Below are 17,471 nucleotides of genomic sequence, written 5' to 3' on the forward strand. Positions count from 1 at the left end.
ATGTGTCTCTGATTTCTCTCAGCTGAGTCCTCTTTCTGTGACCCGACAGCGCTCTGTTCATCATGCAATCATAAAAGTGATTAGGATCTATGGTAATTATTTGGCCACATGTCTGCCTGAGACCTGCTGAGGGAAAGCAGTGTATAGTGTTCAAAATTTTATCCCACGTTTAACATAATGCCTAGCAGACAGCAGGCATTCATTACATGTTTGCTGAGTAAGTAACGTTCAATGAATAATAAACAAGAAGATGTTGTTTAGAGTTTTAGCAAAAAGCATTAAAATGTGTGTGGGTTTTTTTTTTTTTCCTAGAGACATGGTCTCGCTCCGTTGCCCAGGCTGGAGTGCAGAGGCTAGTCACAGGCATGGCCACAGCGCACTGCAGCCTCAAAATCCTAGCCTCAAGTTATCCTCCACTTCAGTCTCCCCAGTAGCTGGAACTAAAGGCATATGCCACCATGCCAGGCTTAAAATGTGTGTTTTAGACCAGGTGTGGTGGCTCATGCCTATAATCCCAACACTTTGGGAGGCAAAGGTGGGCAGAGAGGTTGAGGTCAGGAGTTCCAGACCAGCATGGCCAACATGGCAAATCTGTCTCTACTAAAAATACAAAAATTAGCCAGGTGCGGTGGCTCACACCTGTAATCCCAGTAATTTGGGAGGCTGAGGCAGGCAAATCACCTGAGGTCAGGAGTTTGAGACCAGCCTGGCCAACATGGCAAAACCTGCCTCTACTAAAAATACAAAAATTAGCCAGGTGTGGCGGCATGCACCTGTAATCCCAGCTACTCGGAGTGGGGCTGAGGCATAAGAATAGCCTGAACCCAGGAGTTGGTGGTTGCGGCGAGCCGCAATCATGCCACTGCACTCCAGCCTGGATGACAGAGCAAGACTGTCTCAAAACAGGAAAAAAAACAAAAAACAAAAAGACTCATGTTTTAAATCATCTTATAACTTTGTAAATGAATGCCAAAAAGTAGGTCTCTTTCTATTCACATAGCCAACAAAATAAACTGTCACTTCGGAAACTCCCATTTCTTAAAACATATGATATAGTAAAAACCAAACAAAATCCAGAGACAACTACATTCATAATATTTGCTCTTATCATTGCATTTGACTTAGAGAAGTGATAAAGGGAAAAAAGCACAATTCCATAGTTCACTGTGTAATTCATAAGGAAAAAAAAGGACCTGAGTGGTGATATCTTTTATATTACTTATTCAGATAACTCACAAGTATTTGGAGCTATGAAGTATTCAGGTCTTTATTTCACAATTTTGCAGGATAAAAACAAATGTTCTTTAGCTTTTACTAGGAGAAAATGTATGTGGATTTAAACTGTATGCTTATTACCACTTAAAAGGAAAAGCCATCCAATAACACCAATTACTCCATATGTGTAATCAATTTCTTTCACACTATTTTCCCACAAAATCATATACTTTATTTCTTAAAGTCCATATTCTAGGGGTTAAACTCATCAAGCATATATCGTGTGAACATTTCCCCTCCCTTCTATGCCCTTAATTGTCTTAGTCTTCCAAGGCAACATTTATCCAAATACAAGCCCCTTTTCTAAAAACCACAGAGGAATTTTTTTGTTCAGCTCAGCTCTCATGTTGTAGTAATATGATCACTTTCCAAAGCCAATACATAATAACATGCTATTCCTGAAGCTCCACAATGAAAACACACTAATGTAAGCTGTATACACCTAGCTCTCTAAATAGCCTAGAAATAGAGTTCCTACTACTAGCTCCACCTGCTGTCACAACATTCACACCTAAAATTACCACTTCACAAAGGCTTTCAGTAATTCTACTGACATCAGATTTCATACCCAATAAGAAATGTATTACCTGTGTCCCCTCCCACCCCGCCTCCAGAGGAAGAATATGTTCAGAAAATTCTAATTTCATATACAATGTTAAGTCTTTTGTATACACCATTTCACTACTAACAGTTACTTAAACATACTTTACTGTGGTTACAAATTACCATCACAACGTTAGGAACCACACAGGTCTCTGTGTTTATCTATGTTTATTGTTAATATGTCTGCAGAAGGTATTCAGAAATTGCCTGGGTCATTGGACTCTATCAATAGTTGGCAAACTTTATTTTTTTTTAAGCTGTAGGAAAGGTTTTTCTTTATATGAAAATGGAAAGCCTCATCTGTAGAGGAGATGAAGGCAGAACTACTTGGTTTGAAGTGGGTGGCCTTCCCATTCTTCCCTATCCAGCAGTGTCTTTTGAATGTGTCCCCAAAGAATCTAGGATTGAGGATCATGGTTTAAAGACCACTGGACCAATGATTTTTTTTTTTTTTTTTTTTTTTTGAGACGGAGTTTCCCTCTGTCACCCAGGCTGGAGTGCAGTGGCCCAATCTCAGCTCGCTGCAAGCTCTGCCTCCCAGGTTCACGCCATTCTCCTGCCTCAGCCTCCTGAGTAGCTGGGACTACAGGCGCCTGCCACCAAGCCCACTTAATTTTTTGTATTTTTAGTAGAGATGGGGTTTTACCGTGTTAGCCAGGATGATCTCGATCTCATGACCCTGTGATCCGCCCACCTCAGCCTCCCAAAATGCTGGGATTACAGGCGTGAGGGACCAATGATCTTTACAAATCCTTCCTGACTCTGCAAGTCCATGCATTTTTTTGTGCAACTGGAAAACATCTCCTTCCATTTTATAAACAATCCTTGGCAAAATGGACTCTCTTCATGTTCTATAACATATATATACACACACATATATCTACACACATATATACACACATATACACACATATATACATATATATATATATATTTGAGACGGAGTCTCACTCTGTTGCCAGGCTGGAGTGCAATGGTGCAGTCTCAACTCCCTGCAACCTCCGCCTCCTGGGTTCAAGTGATTCTACTGCCTCAGCCTCCCAAGTAGATGGGATTACAAGTGCATGCCACCACACCTGGCTAATTTTTGTATTTTTAGTAGAGATGGGGTTTCACCATATTGGCCAGGCTGGTCTCGAACTCCTGACTTCATGATCTGTCCACCTCAGCCTCATAAAGTGCTGGGATTACAGGAATGAACCACTGTGCCCTGCCGACATGTACATATTTTTTAGTTTCCAAACTACTTAATAAATGTGATATATATACACACACACACACACACACACATATATATACAAAAAGCTATACGTAATGGAACTTTCAAGTAAAAAATTCATATAGTTTTGTTAGACTTTTTGAATATATCTTCCCCTGTGGTGAAAGATGATTACCCTCCTAAGAAACTGCTTAAAAACAAACAAGTAGAAAAAAATAACCTTTCTAGTCTCTGACATATATGTCACACATATATGTCATATGACATACGTCACATATATGACATATATATGTCAGAGAGAGACTAGAAAGGTTATTTTTTTCTACTTGTTTGTTTTTAAGCAGTTTCTTAGGAGGGTAATCATCTTTCACCACAGGGGAAGATATATTCAAAAAGTCTTAACAAAACCACATAAATTTTTTACTTGAAAGTGTCATTACGTATAGCTTTTTGTGGTTCACAGTTCTAAGCTTCAGGGTCAGTGCACACAGAGAAATCCTCTTGAAAATGAAGGAGTCTAGCATCTGGCTATCATAGTGAGCTCAAATTAGAAACTGCAATAAACCTGGGGAGAGTGAAGGAGAAAACAATAAAAATGGCAAGTTATTTGGGCTGTAAGCCTGGTCCTAGATTTAGTAGAAAGGAAGGGTTCATGTTCATTGTGCCACATATTGATTTTTCTAGGAGTTAAAAAATGCTTAAAAATTAGGGTTTAAAAGGATGAAGCAGTCTTTCAAAAGGGATAATACAAACCTTCTCTAGTTTGAGACACAAAATTCAGATTATGACTTTTAGGGGCCATGGCGGTGAAGAGGTGGGGGAAGGATATAATGTGTTCACACAGAAAGACTGGAAGGATGGTAGGTGAAAGTGACTTCAAAAATAGTGAGTCGTCACCTATGATAAATGAATTCAGAGGACAATATTTTCTTCCAGTTTACTACAGAAGCGTAAGGAAATAAAGAGAAAATAATCTACCTTAATGGAAGAAATCAAGTTTTACTATATAATTGGAGGGAAAATGAGTAAAAACAGTTAGAGGCCAGGTGTGATGGCTCATGTCTGTAATCCCAGCAGTTTGGGAGTCCGAGGCAGGCAGACTACCCGAGGTCAGGAGTTAAAGACCAGCCTGGCCAACATGGTGAAACCTCGTCTCTACTAAAAATACAAAAATTAGCCAGGTGTGGTGGTGCCGCACCTGTAATCCCATGTAATCCCAGCTACTCCGAAGGCTGAGGCAGGAGAATCACATGTTCACCTCCAGATTTGAACCTGGGAGACAGAGGTTGCAGTGAGCCAAGACCGCGCCACTGCACTCCAGCCTGGGCAACAAGAGCGAAACTCCATTTCAAAAAACAAAACAACAACAACAACAAAAACAAAAAAACAAAAACCAGTTACAGTAGAATAGACAAATCTGAACCAATTAAATCTTACTTCTGTCAAACCCAGGCAGGAATTGTTACTTTTTTATTATATAAATCTCCTGCTCATAAAGCTTAAAAGGTTCCTCGGTGTTAAACAGCACAAAGTTTTAATACCTTATTCTGGACTTTAAAGCTTCATCCCTCCTTCCATGCACACCAGTTCTTAATCCTTCCCAACTCTCATCATGTCAGCTGACTCGGCTGGACACAATTCATTTATAGTTATGTACTATACTCCTTGCTGTTGCAGAGGTTAAAAAAAAAGGTAAAAATCCAAGGAGAGTGGATTCTGTTAATGGGAGGACTGCATTAACAGCATGACAGCTGATATATTTAGGTATGCAAATCTGAGATGGGAGAGGGATTTGTAAGAGAACAGGGACCTAGGAAGAAGAGATTTCAGGCACTGAGGTGGACACCACAGAAGAGCGTCTCTGAAGAACTCTACACAGAGAGCACAGCACCAGCAACAGGAGCAGGAGGCGGGGCACACAACTGGCACCTGCGCTGCATTCATTTACCACCTTTCTCCTTTGCTCCATCGCTGTTTCAAATCCCACCCATCCTTCAGCGTGTCCAGCTCCAGGCCCACACCTCCTCTAGGGGGCAGTGCTGCCCTCCTGAACTCTTAGAGGTTTTCTTGCCTGTAATAAACATCTGGCGGTAAAAGAAGTGGCAATATTTCTTTCATCTTCCCTATCACATAAGATATATACATATTTTTTGAGATGGAGTCTTGCTCTGTCACCCAGGCTGGAGTCCAGTGGCAGGATCTTGGCTCACTGCAACCTCCGCTTCCCAGGGTCAAGCAATTCTCCTGCCTCAGCCTCCCGAGTAGCTGGGATTACAGGCACCCGCCACCACGCCCAGCTAATTTTTGTATTTTTAGTAGAGACGGTGTTTCACCATGTTGGCCAGGCTGGTCTTGAACTCCTGACCTCGTGATCCACTTTCCTCGGCCTCCCAAAGTGCTGGGATTACAGGCTTGAGTCACCGCACCCAGACCACATAATTTTTTAAAAAATGTCTTTAGGTCAGTGTCTGTGTCTCCTAATTCTTCCCCATCTCTATAGTGAAACATATTTACCATTTTCTAAATGGGTAATTAAATAAACACACAGATGGGTGAATATCTGTAGGAGATCCCACAAAATGCCCCTATGATTATAATATCAAGATAAGGTCACCTTAATGTGTATGCAATTTCCTGATTATAGAAAAGAACTAGGAGGCCAATTGAAATCTGAAATCAACCAAAACCTTCATCCCTGCTATACCTTGGTCTTTGCTCCATAGAAGCCAAAATAAAAAACCATACATAATAGCAGGTGTTTTATGACAGAAACTAAGACCAGAAAAAGGATATTTAAATTTAGAAAAATAATACCTTTAATAGTCAATGTCTGGTGTAGAACAAGCCAGATAAGATATTAATAAATAAAAGCATGCAAGCCAACTGACCATTAACCTAATCATCCACAAATTATTTTTCAATTGGACCTTACACGGGATAGCAGTCACACAGTCCATAATTACTGTTATGATGAATCAATCTCTTTGATTTTTCCATCATTCAAAGTTGAGGGTTAAAAGTAAGTTCCTGGAAAGCTTTTTCAAGTATCAAAGTAGAATATGTTCATTAATTTAAAATGGCAATAGTATAAGGAAACAGAAAAGACGCTCAATCTAATCGCTTAGTGAAAACAAAATTCTGAAGTCTTTTTTTCTGGTTTTTAACCTTAGGCATATTTTACATAGATCTGAGATAATAACACAGAGACAAATGTATGAGGATTCAGTGGGACAATGCTCATTCAGTTCTTATTTATAGCTTTTAGCATAAAGAAAAGCCCTGTAAATCTTGGCTGTTGTTATTTATATAGAATGGTCTACAATTTTTCTGGAATAAAGACCCATCTGAGATCTGTATACTTGGAACACACAGCCTTTGCTCTTCATAGAATTGCCCTGACATTAAACACTGGTCTACATTGAGAAAAGATGAAGCAACAGCGTTACAAAATTCACTACTGCATTTATTGAACAGCTTGTCGACAGTGACATCCACTCACCAGTCTCTCCTCCATGAGACATCACAGAAGAACTATCCCAGGGCAGGAGGACTTAACGCCTCTCTAGAAAAAGCGTTTTGTTGCATGGACCTTGACTGCAGCTGTGCTTGCTCATGTTTTCCTATTTGCTCTGGATGCTAGGTAGTCCAGAACCAAATTTGAAATTAACATCTAACAACTATAGAGAACATGGTGATTTGTGTTTTGTGTATTGATTCTACTCCTGACTTTAACTCATTGATTCATAAAGTTCCTTAGGGGAATGAATACTGGCCTCAATTTTGTCACAATTAGGAATATGACCCATGGCACTATTAGAAATCAAAGGAAGGGCTTATCAATTGGTTAAGAGGGTGAGCTAGAGGTCAGATCACATTGGTCGGCTACTTACTAGCTAGTGGTGCCACTCTGGGCAAATTACTTAACCTCACTAGGCTTCTGGATTTATTTTTTTTTAATTATTAAACTTTTTAGTACTTTTTTTTTTTTTAAGAGATATGGTCTTGCAATGTGCCAAGGCTGATCTCAAACTCCTGGGCTCAAGTGATCTTCCCACCACAGCTGGGAATACAGGTGCATACCACCATGAATGGCCAGAATTTTTTAACTTATAAAATGGGGATAATCAGCCAGGCACAGTGGCTCATGCTTGTAATTCCAGCACTTTGGGAGGCTGAGGTGGGAGGATCACTTGAGTCCGGGAGTTAGAGACCCTGACTCAAAAATAATAATTTAAAATAATAAAACATAATGAAGATACTATGGTTTGGCTGTGGGTCCCTACCCTACCCAAATCTCATCTCGAATTGTAATATCTGTCGGGGTAGGGGCCTGGTGGGAGGTGATTGAATCATGGGAGCTGATTTCCCCCTTGTTCTCACCAGATCTGGTTGTTTGAAAGTGTGTGTCAATTTCCCATTCACTCTCTCTCTCTCTCCTGCCACCATGCGAAGGTCTTTGCTTCACCTTTGCCTTCTGCCTTGATTGTAAGTTTCCTGAGGCCTCCCCAGTTGTGTTTCCTGTTAAGTCTATGGAACTGTGGGTCAATTAAACCTCTTTTCTTAATAAATTACTCAGTCTCAGGTAGTTCTTTAGAGCAGTGTGAAAATGGGCTAATATAGAGGATAATCATAATATCATAGTTGTATTAAATATAACAATCATTACAGATGAATGTGCTCATCACAGATCTGCACAATAACTGTTCAGGCAATGATTGCTGCAATTATCTATTATAATAATAATAAATACTGTAAAAGGATTTTGCCAAGTATTTATTATTTTATTATTCCTCTGTATCATTTTGTGATTCTTCTCTGAAGCCTAGGTTCCTCATTTTAAAATAAGGACATATGACTGTTTTCCAGGTCTCTTCTAGTTGCAAGCTTATTCATTCTATACACTTGGAGAAGTTATGAAGTGCATCACAGAGAATGAGGGTTATAATGAAACCCTCTGAAAGAGGTAGCAAGACTGTAAATCAGAACTGACCTCAACTGTGATCTGCTGCTTCCTTTAACAAATGGCTTGGTTTTTTTCTCCCACTCATATATTTCCTTGTTTCAAGCAGCCACAACAGTTTTTGCTTATATTCACTTGCTTGTTAGGTTACAGGCAATTAAAAACATCATTAGCACCTTTCTGCTCCTCACCCTGGCTGCCCTCAAATTCTCCCAGCATGTACACTTCTTCCAGACATTCTACTGTTATTTCTAGTAGCTTTGACTTAATTTTTCACTCTTCTTAATTTTCACAAGGAAATCTCTATTGAAATGACCCACTTTTCAAGAGGATTAGAAGCCCTTGGGAAGCAGGGCCTGGGCATCCAGGTTTAGGTATAATCCCAAACCCAAAGTGCAGGGTGTCTAGCTTCGGGGCTCTGCCCCTTCCTGAAAGCAGCTGAATCTGACCTCACCCTGCAAGCTGGGCAGCAACTGGGCCCTGCACAAAGAATCCTGTGGATGGCGTGTTAGAGCCCTGTTCTGAAGAAGAGCAATGGATAGTAGAGGAGAATTCCCAAGTCACAGCTGTATTATAAAGAACTTTGGAAAGTTGATTACCTGAATAAATAGTTGCCAGGAGGCCAAGGCCAGCATTTCAGACTTTTTTTTTTGAGACAGGGTCTTGCTCTGTCACCCAGGCTGGCGTGCAGTGGCGCGATCATGGCTCACTGCAGTCTCAACCTCCTGGGCTCAAGCAATCCTCTACCTCAGCCCCCTGAGTAGCTGGGACTGGCATGTACCATCAGGCCTGGCTAATTTTTGTAGAGATGGGGTTTTGCCATGTTGCTCTAGTTGGTGTCAAACTCCTGGGATCAAGTGATCCACCCACCTTGGCCTCCCAAACTGCTGGGACTACAGGCATGAGCTACCACACCCGGCCAATTTCAGTTCTTCAAGATCCAAACATTAAGAAGAGAGATAATACATGTGGAAAAAACATTTAATCTGCACATGAGCCCTCTTCTTTCAAGAGAAATACCATGTAAAATTGACTTGTATCAATAATAGAGAATGAAGAAAAAGCAGATGGTTTGAAATTGGTTCAGTATGGAACAGTTCTAATAGAAAAATTGCATGTTAGCAGCAATCAGAGTTCAGCAGTGATTTCTTGCTAGGCTATTTTACTCCTTTTCTTGAATGTTTGTGGTCTTGAGTTTCTCCAAATAAACACACACACACACACACACACACACACACACACACACACACACACACACGAGTACAGCTGGGAGAATACAGGTGGGGACTGTATTCTTTCTTCCAGAATCCATACCTCTCTGCACATTAGAGAACTAGTTAAGGAAAGAAAACATTCAGTGTAAAGTCAAATCCTTAATTCAAAATCAGAGAACATACAGAAGAAAGAAAGTCTATGAGAATAATGAATGTTAAAGTGCCTTCAGCAATAGTCACGCTTGATGTATCAGAAAAGTCACTGTATTAATATTTTTTCATGCTACTGATAAAGACAAGACTGGATGATTTACAAAAGAAAGAGGTTTAATGGACTTACAGTTCTACATGGCTGGGGAGCCCCCACAATCATATCAGAAGGCAAAGAGGAGCAAGTCATGTCTTACATGAATGGCAGCAGACAAGAGAGAGCTTGTGCAGGGGAACTCTTCTTTTTAAAACCATCAAATCTCGTGAGACTTATTCACTATCACAAGAACAGCATGGGAAAGACCCACCCCTATTATTCAATTATCTCCCACCGGGTCCCTCCCACAACACGTGGGAATTATGGGAGCTACAAAATGAGATTTGGGTGGGGACACAGCCAATCCATATCAGTAACATAATAGAGAAACACGATATAATGACTAGCGGAAGATCTTCATCCAGAAAGAATAACTCACTGAATATCAGGGAACTCTTAAGAAAGATAAATATTATCAATGCAAAGAATATGGGAAATCCTTTTGCCGGAAAACAAAACTCTCTGTAGATAGGAATATTCACAAAAAACCCTAAGAAAAAAGTGTAGAAAAGGCTTTATCAAGAAGTTGTAACTAATGGAACATCAAACATTATTCTGAATATTCTGAAAGTGAAAATTTTCAACAAGAAATTTAAAACCTGGAGCAATTCTATCAAGCTAGGGATTATATCAAGAACATGTTCTCCCAGCAATAATCCTGAAAGTCATACTTCAAATGTGATTCTAAAACTTGTATATAAAGTGTAACAGATTTTCAATCTAAATATTAGTAATCCCTGATCTCTTTTTTTTCCCCCACTGCTCAGTGTGGGTAGTAGTTTCTCATTTTTATTGATTACCTCAACAAAATCAGCTTTTAATTTTTTTTTGTTTGTCCTCTTTCCAATTTCATCAATTTCCATTACAATCTTTACTATTTCCTTTCCTTCACTTATTTTGGGCCTTATTTACTCTTTTTTGTAGTTAAAGGTGGAAATTAATTAAAGGTAGAAGCTGAGGTCATCAGTTTGAGACATTTATTCTTTCCCAAACATAGAAAGTTAGTGCTACCACTTTCCAAGTATTGCTTTCAATCCATCCTACAAAATTTGAAATGTGGTCTTTACATTCAATTCACAATACTTCCTAATTTTTCCCTTTTGATTTTTTTTCTTTGACCTATGAATTATTTAGAAGTGTACTATTTATCTGGAACTTTTAAACTTTTATTTGGAACAACTATTTGCAACTTTTCCAGACAGCTTTGCTATTGGTTTCTAATATAACTCCATCACAAAGAACATACTTTGTACTTTAAATGTATTGACATGTTTAATGGCCCAGAGTATGACCAATTTTATTAAATATGCTGTGTAGACTTGAAAAGAATGTGTATTCTGCTGTTGTTGGGTAGAACATTCTATAGATGACAATTAGGTCACACTGGTTGACAGTGTTGTTCACGTCTCCTATATCCTTATTGATTTTATGTCTACTTGCTTCATTAATTATTGATAGGGGTGTTGCAGCCTCCTACCACGATCATGGATTTGTCCATTTTTCTTTACAGTTTTATTAGTTTTTTGCTTCACGTATTTTGAATTTCCATTATTAGGGGATTTTTTTTTTTTTTTGAGACAGAGTCTTGCTCTGTCACCCAGGCTGGAGGGTCATGGTGCAATCTGGACTCACTGCAACCTCCACCTCCCGGGGGCAAAAAATTCTCGTGCCTCAGCCTCCCGAGTAGCTGGGATTATGTTCAGCTAATTTTTTTGTATTTTTTCATAAAGACGGGGTTTCATCATGGGTTGGTCTCAAACTCCTGGCCTCAAGTGATCTGGCTGCGTTGGCCTCTCAAAGTGCTGGGATTATAGGTTTGAGTCATGACACCCAGCCAGGGGCATAAATATTTAATTCCCTTAATGAACTGGCTGTCCTTATCCCTGGTAATATTCCTTCTTCTGAAGTCTACTGCATCTGATATTAACATGCTCACTTTGGCATTCTTTTGGTTAGTGTTCAGTACAGTATATATTTCTAATCTTTTTTGCCCTTATATTTCAAGTGGGCTTCTAGGCAACACAGAGTTAGTTTGTACTCGTTTATCTAATTTAACAGTATCTCCCTTTCAATGGGGCTGTTGAGATCATTTACATAATGACTGGATTTAAATCTACCATATTGTTTGTTTTCTATTTGTCTATTTCCATCTATTCTTGTTCCCATTTTCTTCTTCTTTTGAATTAATTAATTAACTTTTTTAAGAGATGAGGTCTTACTCTGTCGCCCAGGCTGGGGTGCTGTGGTGTGATAATGGCTAAGCGCAACCTCAAACTCCTGGGCTCAAGAGATCCTCCTACCTCAGCCTCCTAGGTAGCTAAGATTATAGGCACGTGCCATCATGCCTGGCTATGGTTTGTTTTGTTTTTTTTTTTTTGCTTTTTTGTTGAGATAGTCTCATACTATGTTGACCAGACTGGTCTTGAACTCCTGGCATCAAACAATCCTCCTGCTTTGGCCTCCCAAGGTGCTGGGATTACAGGTGTGAGTCACCACCAGCAGCCAACTGCTGTCATTTTTAGCTTTGTTCCTATTCACATAATGTGTCTTTTTTTTCCCTAGATACACTTATGATTTTTTAAAATACTAAAAAAGGAAAGATACTATTAAGGATGTTATTAGATCAACCGACAAAATATAGATAAATCAGATAAAACACAGTATCAACCTATATTTATGAACATGATAAGCATACTGTGGTTATGTTCAGTACAGAAGAGAAAGGGATAGTGGTAGAAAGTGCAAAGGAGAAGGAAGATGGGGTAAAATGTTAACAATGTCAATCTGGGTAAAAGGTGTATCTTATACAGAGAGTAAGCTATTCTCTGTACTAATTTATTTTGAACTTTCTGGAAGTTTTAAATTATTCAAAAAAAGGTAATATTTAAAAAGCCAATTCAACACGCTCTGGATCCTCTCCCCTTACACAACAGGTCTCTTCCCTCCCTCTCTCTCATCTTCTTTCCTCCTCTTCACTAGATCATTCGGCTAAGCTTGGGAACACATTCTTCCATTTAAATATTAACAATCACAAGCAAACAAAACATCTCTTGATCCACTGCCACTCTGGACTTAACGAAAGCCTCATCTACTCACATTGTCACACTTTACCATCACTTTCCACTTATCTTCAACCCAGTCTGCCCTCACCACACTTTGAAATGCCTCTTGCTAAAGTCACCAAACACCTCCAGGTGGCCAACTGCAAAGGATACTCATCAGTTATGCCACCTCACCTTTCTGGAGCATTTGATAGTGCTGAGCACACCTTCCTCATTAAAATATCTACTTCTCTTGGTTTTTGATCAAACACTCGATTTTCCTCTTGCCCCTCCATCACTCCTAAGTCTCCTTTGCCATTTCTTCATCTTCCACCTGACTTCTACTGGCTAGAGTTCTTAACATTCTCAGTCCACTCTCTCTCTCTAAGTGGTCTCATCCATTCTCATTATTTTAAAATCTGTCTACAGGTTGATGACTCCCACATTTCTTCAGCCCAGAACTTACTTCTGAAATTCATCCAGTCCGACTGCTTGGACATAGAAAACTAACACTTCTCAAACATATTCAAAATTGAGCTCTTAGTCTCCCTTACCCCCAAGCATTGCCCGCCCCCTGCCCCCACCCCATGGCCCCACCCACCTGCCATCTTCTCTTTTCAGTAGGTGCCATGTCCATTCATCCAGATGCAAAAGTCAGAAAACCTAGTATCATTTTTTGAATGTTAAAATTATGAGTGATATTTTTTCTTTATGCACTTCAACAGTTTAAAATTTCCCTGTAATAAACATATTTATAAATAATCAAAATTAAAAGAATCTCAAAAGAAGATACAAATGGCAAACAGGCATATGTAAAAGGTGCTTAATATCATTGATCAGAAAAATGCCATCAAAACTACAATAATATCTCACCACAGTTAAAATGGCTTTTATCTAAAAGACAGGCAATAGCAAAGGCTGGCAAGGATGTGGAGAAAAGAGAGCTCTTCTAAACTGCTGGTAGGCATGTAAATTAGTACAATCACTATGGAGAACCATTTGGAGGTTCCTCAAAAAACTAAAAATAGAGCTACTATATGATCCAGCAATCCCACTGCTGGGTATATACCCAAAAGAAAGGAAATCAGCATATGGAAGATATCTGCACTCTCATATACTGTTTGTTGCAGCATTGTCCACAATAGGCAAGATTTGGAAGAAACCTCAGTGTCCATCAACAGATGAATGGATAAAGAAAATGTGGTACACACAGTGGAGTACTACTCAGCAATAAAAAAGAATGAGATCCTGTCATTTGCAACAACACAGATGAAAATGGGAGGTCATTATGTTAGGTCAAATAAGGCACAGAAAGTCAAACACTGCATGTTCTCACTTTTGGGATCTACAAATCAAGACAATTGAACTCATGGACAAAGAAAGTGGAAGGATGGTTACCAGAGGCTGGGAAGGGTAGTGGGGGAGTTGGGGAGAGGTGTGGATGGCTAATGGATAAAAAAAAAAAAAAAAAAAAAAAAAAAGGAATGAGACCTAGTATTTGATAGTACAGCATGGTAACTATAGTCAATAACAACTTAATTGTACATTAAGAAATAACCAAAAGAGTATAATTGGATTTTTGGTAACACGAAAGATAAATGCTTGATAGCAAGGATACCCCATTCTCCATGATGTGACTAGTAATACCTAGTATTTGATAGCACAATAGGGTGACTATAGTCAAAATAATAAACATTTAAAAATAACTAAGAGTATAATTGGACTGTTTGTAACACAAAGGGTTGATGCTCAAGGGGATAGTTATCCCATTTCCCAGGATGTGATTATTACACATAACATGCCTACATCAAAACTTCTCATGTACCACCTCTCTATACATACACCTACAAAAATTAAAAATTAAAAAATAAAATAAAAACAACCAAAACCTTTTGGACAACGAGAAACAAAACAAAGATGTGCTTAAATATAATGCTATATAGTTTTTATTTATTTATTTATTTAGAGACAGAGTTTCACTCTTGTCACCCAGGCTGGAGTGCAATGGCGCCCAGGTGGAGTGCAAATGCTGCGATCTTGGCTCTTTGCAATCTCTATCTCCTTGGTTCAAGCGATTCTCCTGCTTCAGCCTCCCGAGCAGCTGGGATTATAGGCACCCACCACCACGTCCAGTTAATTTTTGGTATTTTTAGTAAAGACGGGGTTTCATCATCTTTGCCAGGCTGGTCTCGAACTCCTGACCTCAGGTGATCCACCCGCCTTGGCCTCCCAAAGTGCTGGGATTACAGGCGTGAGCCACCGCACCCAGCCTAGTTTCCGTTTTTAATTTTCACTTTGTGAGTGTTATTAGTCCGTTTTCACGCTACTGATAAAGACATACCCAAGGCTGGGCAATTTACAAAAGAAAGAAGTTTAATGGACTTACAGTTCCACGTGGCTGGGGAAACCTCACAATCATGGCAGAAGGCAAAGATGAGCAAGTCACATCTTACATGGATGGCAGCAGGCAAAGAGAGAGCTTGTGCAGGGAAATCCCCCCTTAGAAAGCCATCAGATCTCATGAGACTTATCTGGTATCATGAGAACAGCATGGGAAAAACCCGCCCCCACGATTCAATTACCTTCCACCAGGTCCCTGCCACACCACATGGGAATTTGAAATGAGATTGATGTAGGGACACAGTCAAGCCATCTCAGTGTCTAAATAAGGTACTAAAAATATTAACTTTCACATTACCAGAAGTATTTGGATTTACTGAAGACATCACAGAATCCACTTCTATCTAGAAAAGAGGAAAAAATAATAGAACATGTAATTTTATCAAATGTTTTCACAGTGCAAGTTCTTAATTCTTCAGGTGGGAATAAGCATCTATTTTATGAGAAACCAAGTTTGTTGAACCAAGCAGACAAGCAATGACACACAATAGCTATAACAGTCATTTTACTTTTCCATCAACATCTATAAAATAGCAGACACTAATCTGCTAGCCTCTAATAGCCCCCAAAACTTTATTCCACTGACCAGAACAGTTTAAGCACAGAAAATCAATTTGGCTGTCCCATATATAATCTAACAGGCAGCCTTTCTGCTTCAGACAAATACAAACAATTGTTATAATGGGCACTATGGCTCTATTTTCAATTTTTTTTTCCTGGTTATAAAAGTACCACAAGATTGATGTAGAAAGCACAAAAAATTATGAGGAAAATTAAAAAGTCAGTCATCCAGTGAAAATCACTGTTATCATTTTAGACTAATCAGCTTTTTTCCCCTATGCATCTTTAAACATTTGAGATTTTACTGTATAGAAAACATGAGGATCTGCTTTCACTAAATGTTAAAATATAAGCCCTTTACCACACTGTTAAAAGGGCTTTATAAACATTATAGTATTAGAGCCTTGGTGGCATCTGACATAATTTCTCCACTTCTGGTCTTGAACTCTTCCCAGTCTTGGATTTCCTGCATTTTCTTGGTTCCTCTTGTCCCTGCCAAATGGTTCCCACTCCAACTTCTTCAAGTCCCTTCCTACCCTTAAATGCTGGTATTCCCTAATGTTATCCTCAGACCACAGCTCTTCCTATTCTGCATACTCTTCCTGGGCAATGCCATCCAGCCTCATGTTTTGAGCAACCACATGCAAATCAAGGATCCCCAAGCCTATCTCCAGTCCTACCCTCTCCACCCAATTTCAGATTCCTACATCTCAGGGAAGCAGTAACATCTAACAGCAGATTTTCACCACCATAACCTCAATAGACAGCACATTATTTAACGAGTGAATGCACCTGGAATGCTCATAGCTGCCTCAAACTCAATGTGTTCCAATCGAAACTCACTGACTTCCTCTGAACCTACTCTTAAATTTTCTCTTAATTGGTGGCATCGCTATCCCTTCAGTCCTGGTGGTCATGTCACCCTTACCACCACTGCATCCAGTCAGTCATCAGGGCCTAACTTGTCCCACCACCCACAAAGTGTTCCCAGATACTTACCAGAGTAATCTATCTTCTCTAGTCTAAATGACCACCCAGACTGTTATAGTTACCACTAGAATTAGGCCTTCCTTCTTTGTTCCCTTCACTTTCTGTTTTTCAATCTCTTCTCTTTCTTGGTATCTATCACAGTTTTATGTCTTTCTACATTAAACTCTGAACTGCTTCAAAGTAGAGACTGTGTTTCATTCATCTTTATATCACTAGCAACTAGCAAGTACTCCTTTTATTAAATAGAAACAATAAATTTCACTATGTGTGGGTGGGCGCAGTGGCTCACGCCTGTAATCCCAGCACTTTGGGAGGCTGAGGTGGGCAGATCACTTGAGGTCAGGAGTTGGAGACCAGCCTGGCCAACATGGTGAAACCCCGTCTCTACTAAAAATACAAAAAAAAGAAAAAAAAAGAACTAGGTATGGTGGTGTGCACCTGTAGTCCCAGCTACTCTGGAGGCTGAGGCAGAAAAATTGCTTGAACCTGGAAAGCGGAGGTTGCCGTGAGCCTAAATCACGCCACTGCACTCTAGCCTCGGTGACAGAGCAAGACTGCATCTCAAAAAATAAATATATTATGTAAACAACTGCATGAACGTATAAGTGATTTATTATATAAGTATTTTATTGCTTCATGACCTGTAGTCAGTAAATATTTCATTTGCTCAAAAGCAATGTTCAAAAATGAAACCCCAAACCTCAACCTAGTCTAAAAAATCTGTTGAATTTCACAGAAATTATATATTGAGTTACTTGCATAATAAAAGTTCATTGTACAATGACTAAGTTTATAGGTGACACGCTATTAGTGAATACTTTACCATTTAGTGATCTGTGGTTAGTAAATAGTTCATTTGCTTAAAAAATAAAATGGAAAACCTTATCCCAGTATGAAAAGT

General features: G+C 39.3%; 1 protein-coding gene across 10 annotated transcripts in view; it reads right to left on the reverse strand.

Annotated features, from left to right (window-relative positions):
• The window catches only part of EFCAB11 (EF-hand calcium binding domain 11), a 167,931-nt gene that overhangs the window by 147,930 nt on the left and 2,530 nt on the right, over nucleotides 1-17,471 (reverse strand). For all 10 annotated transcript variants that reach the window (XM_065549213.2, XM_073998057.1, XM_065549212.2 and 7 more), the window contains exon 3: nucleotides 15,318-15,363. In XM_065549213.2, coding sequence (XP_065405285.1) covers nucleotides 15,318-15,363 — 46 coding nt within the window. The remainder of the gene's footprint in view (nucleotides 1-15,317; nucleotides 15,364-17,471) is intronic.

Source organism: Macaca fascicularis, chromosome 7 (assembly GCF_037993035.2).
Source record: "Macaca fascicularis isolate 582-1 chromosome 7, T2T-MFA8v1.1".
NCBI classification, from domain to species: domain Eukaryota; kingdom Metazoa; phylum Chordata; class Mammalia; order Primates; family Cercopithecidae; genus Macaca; species Macaca fascicularis.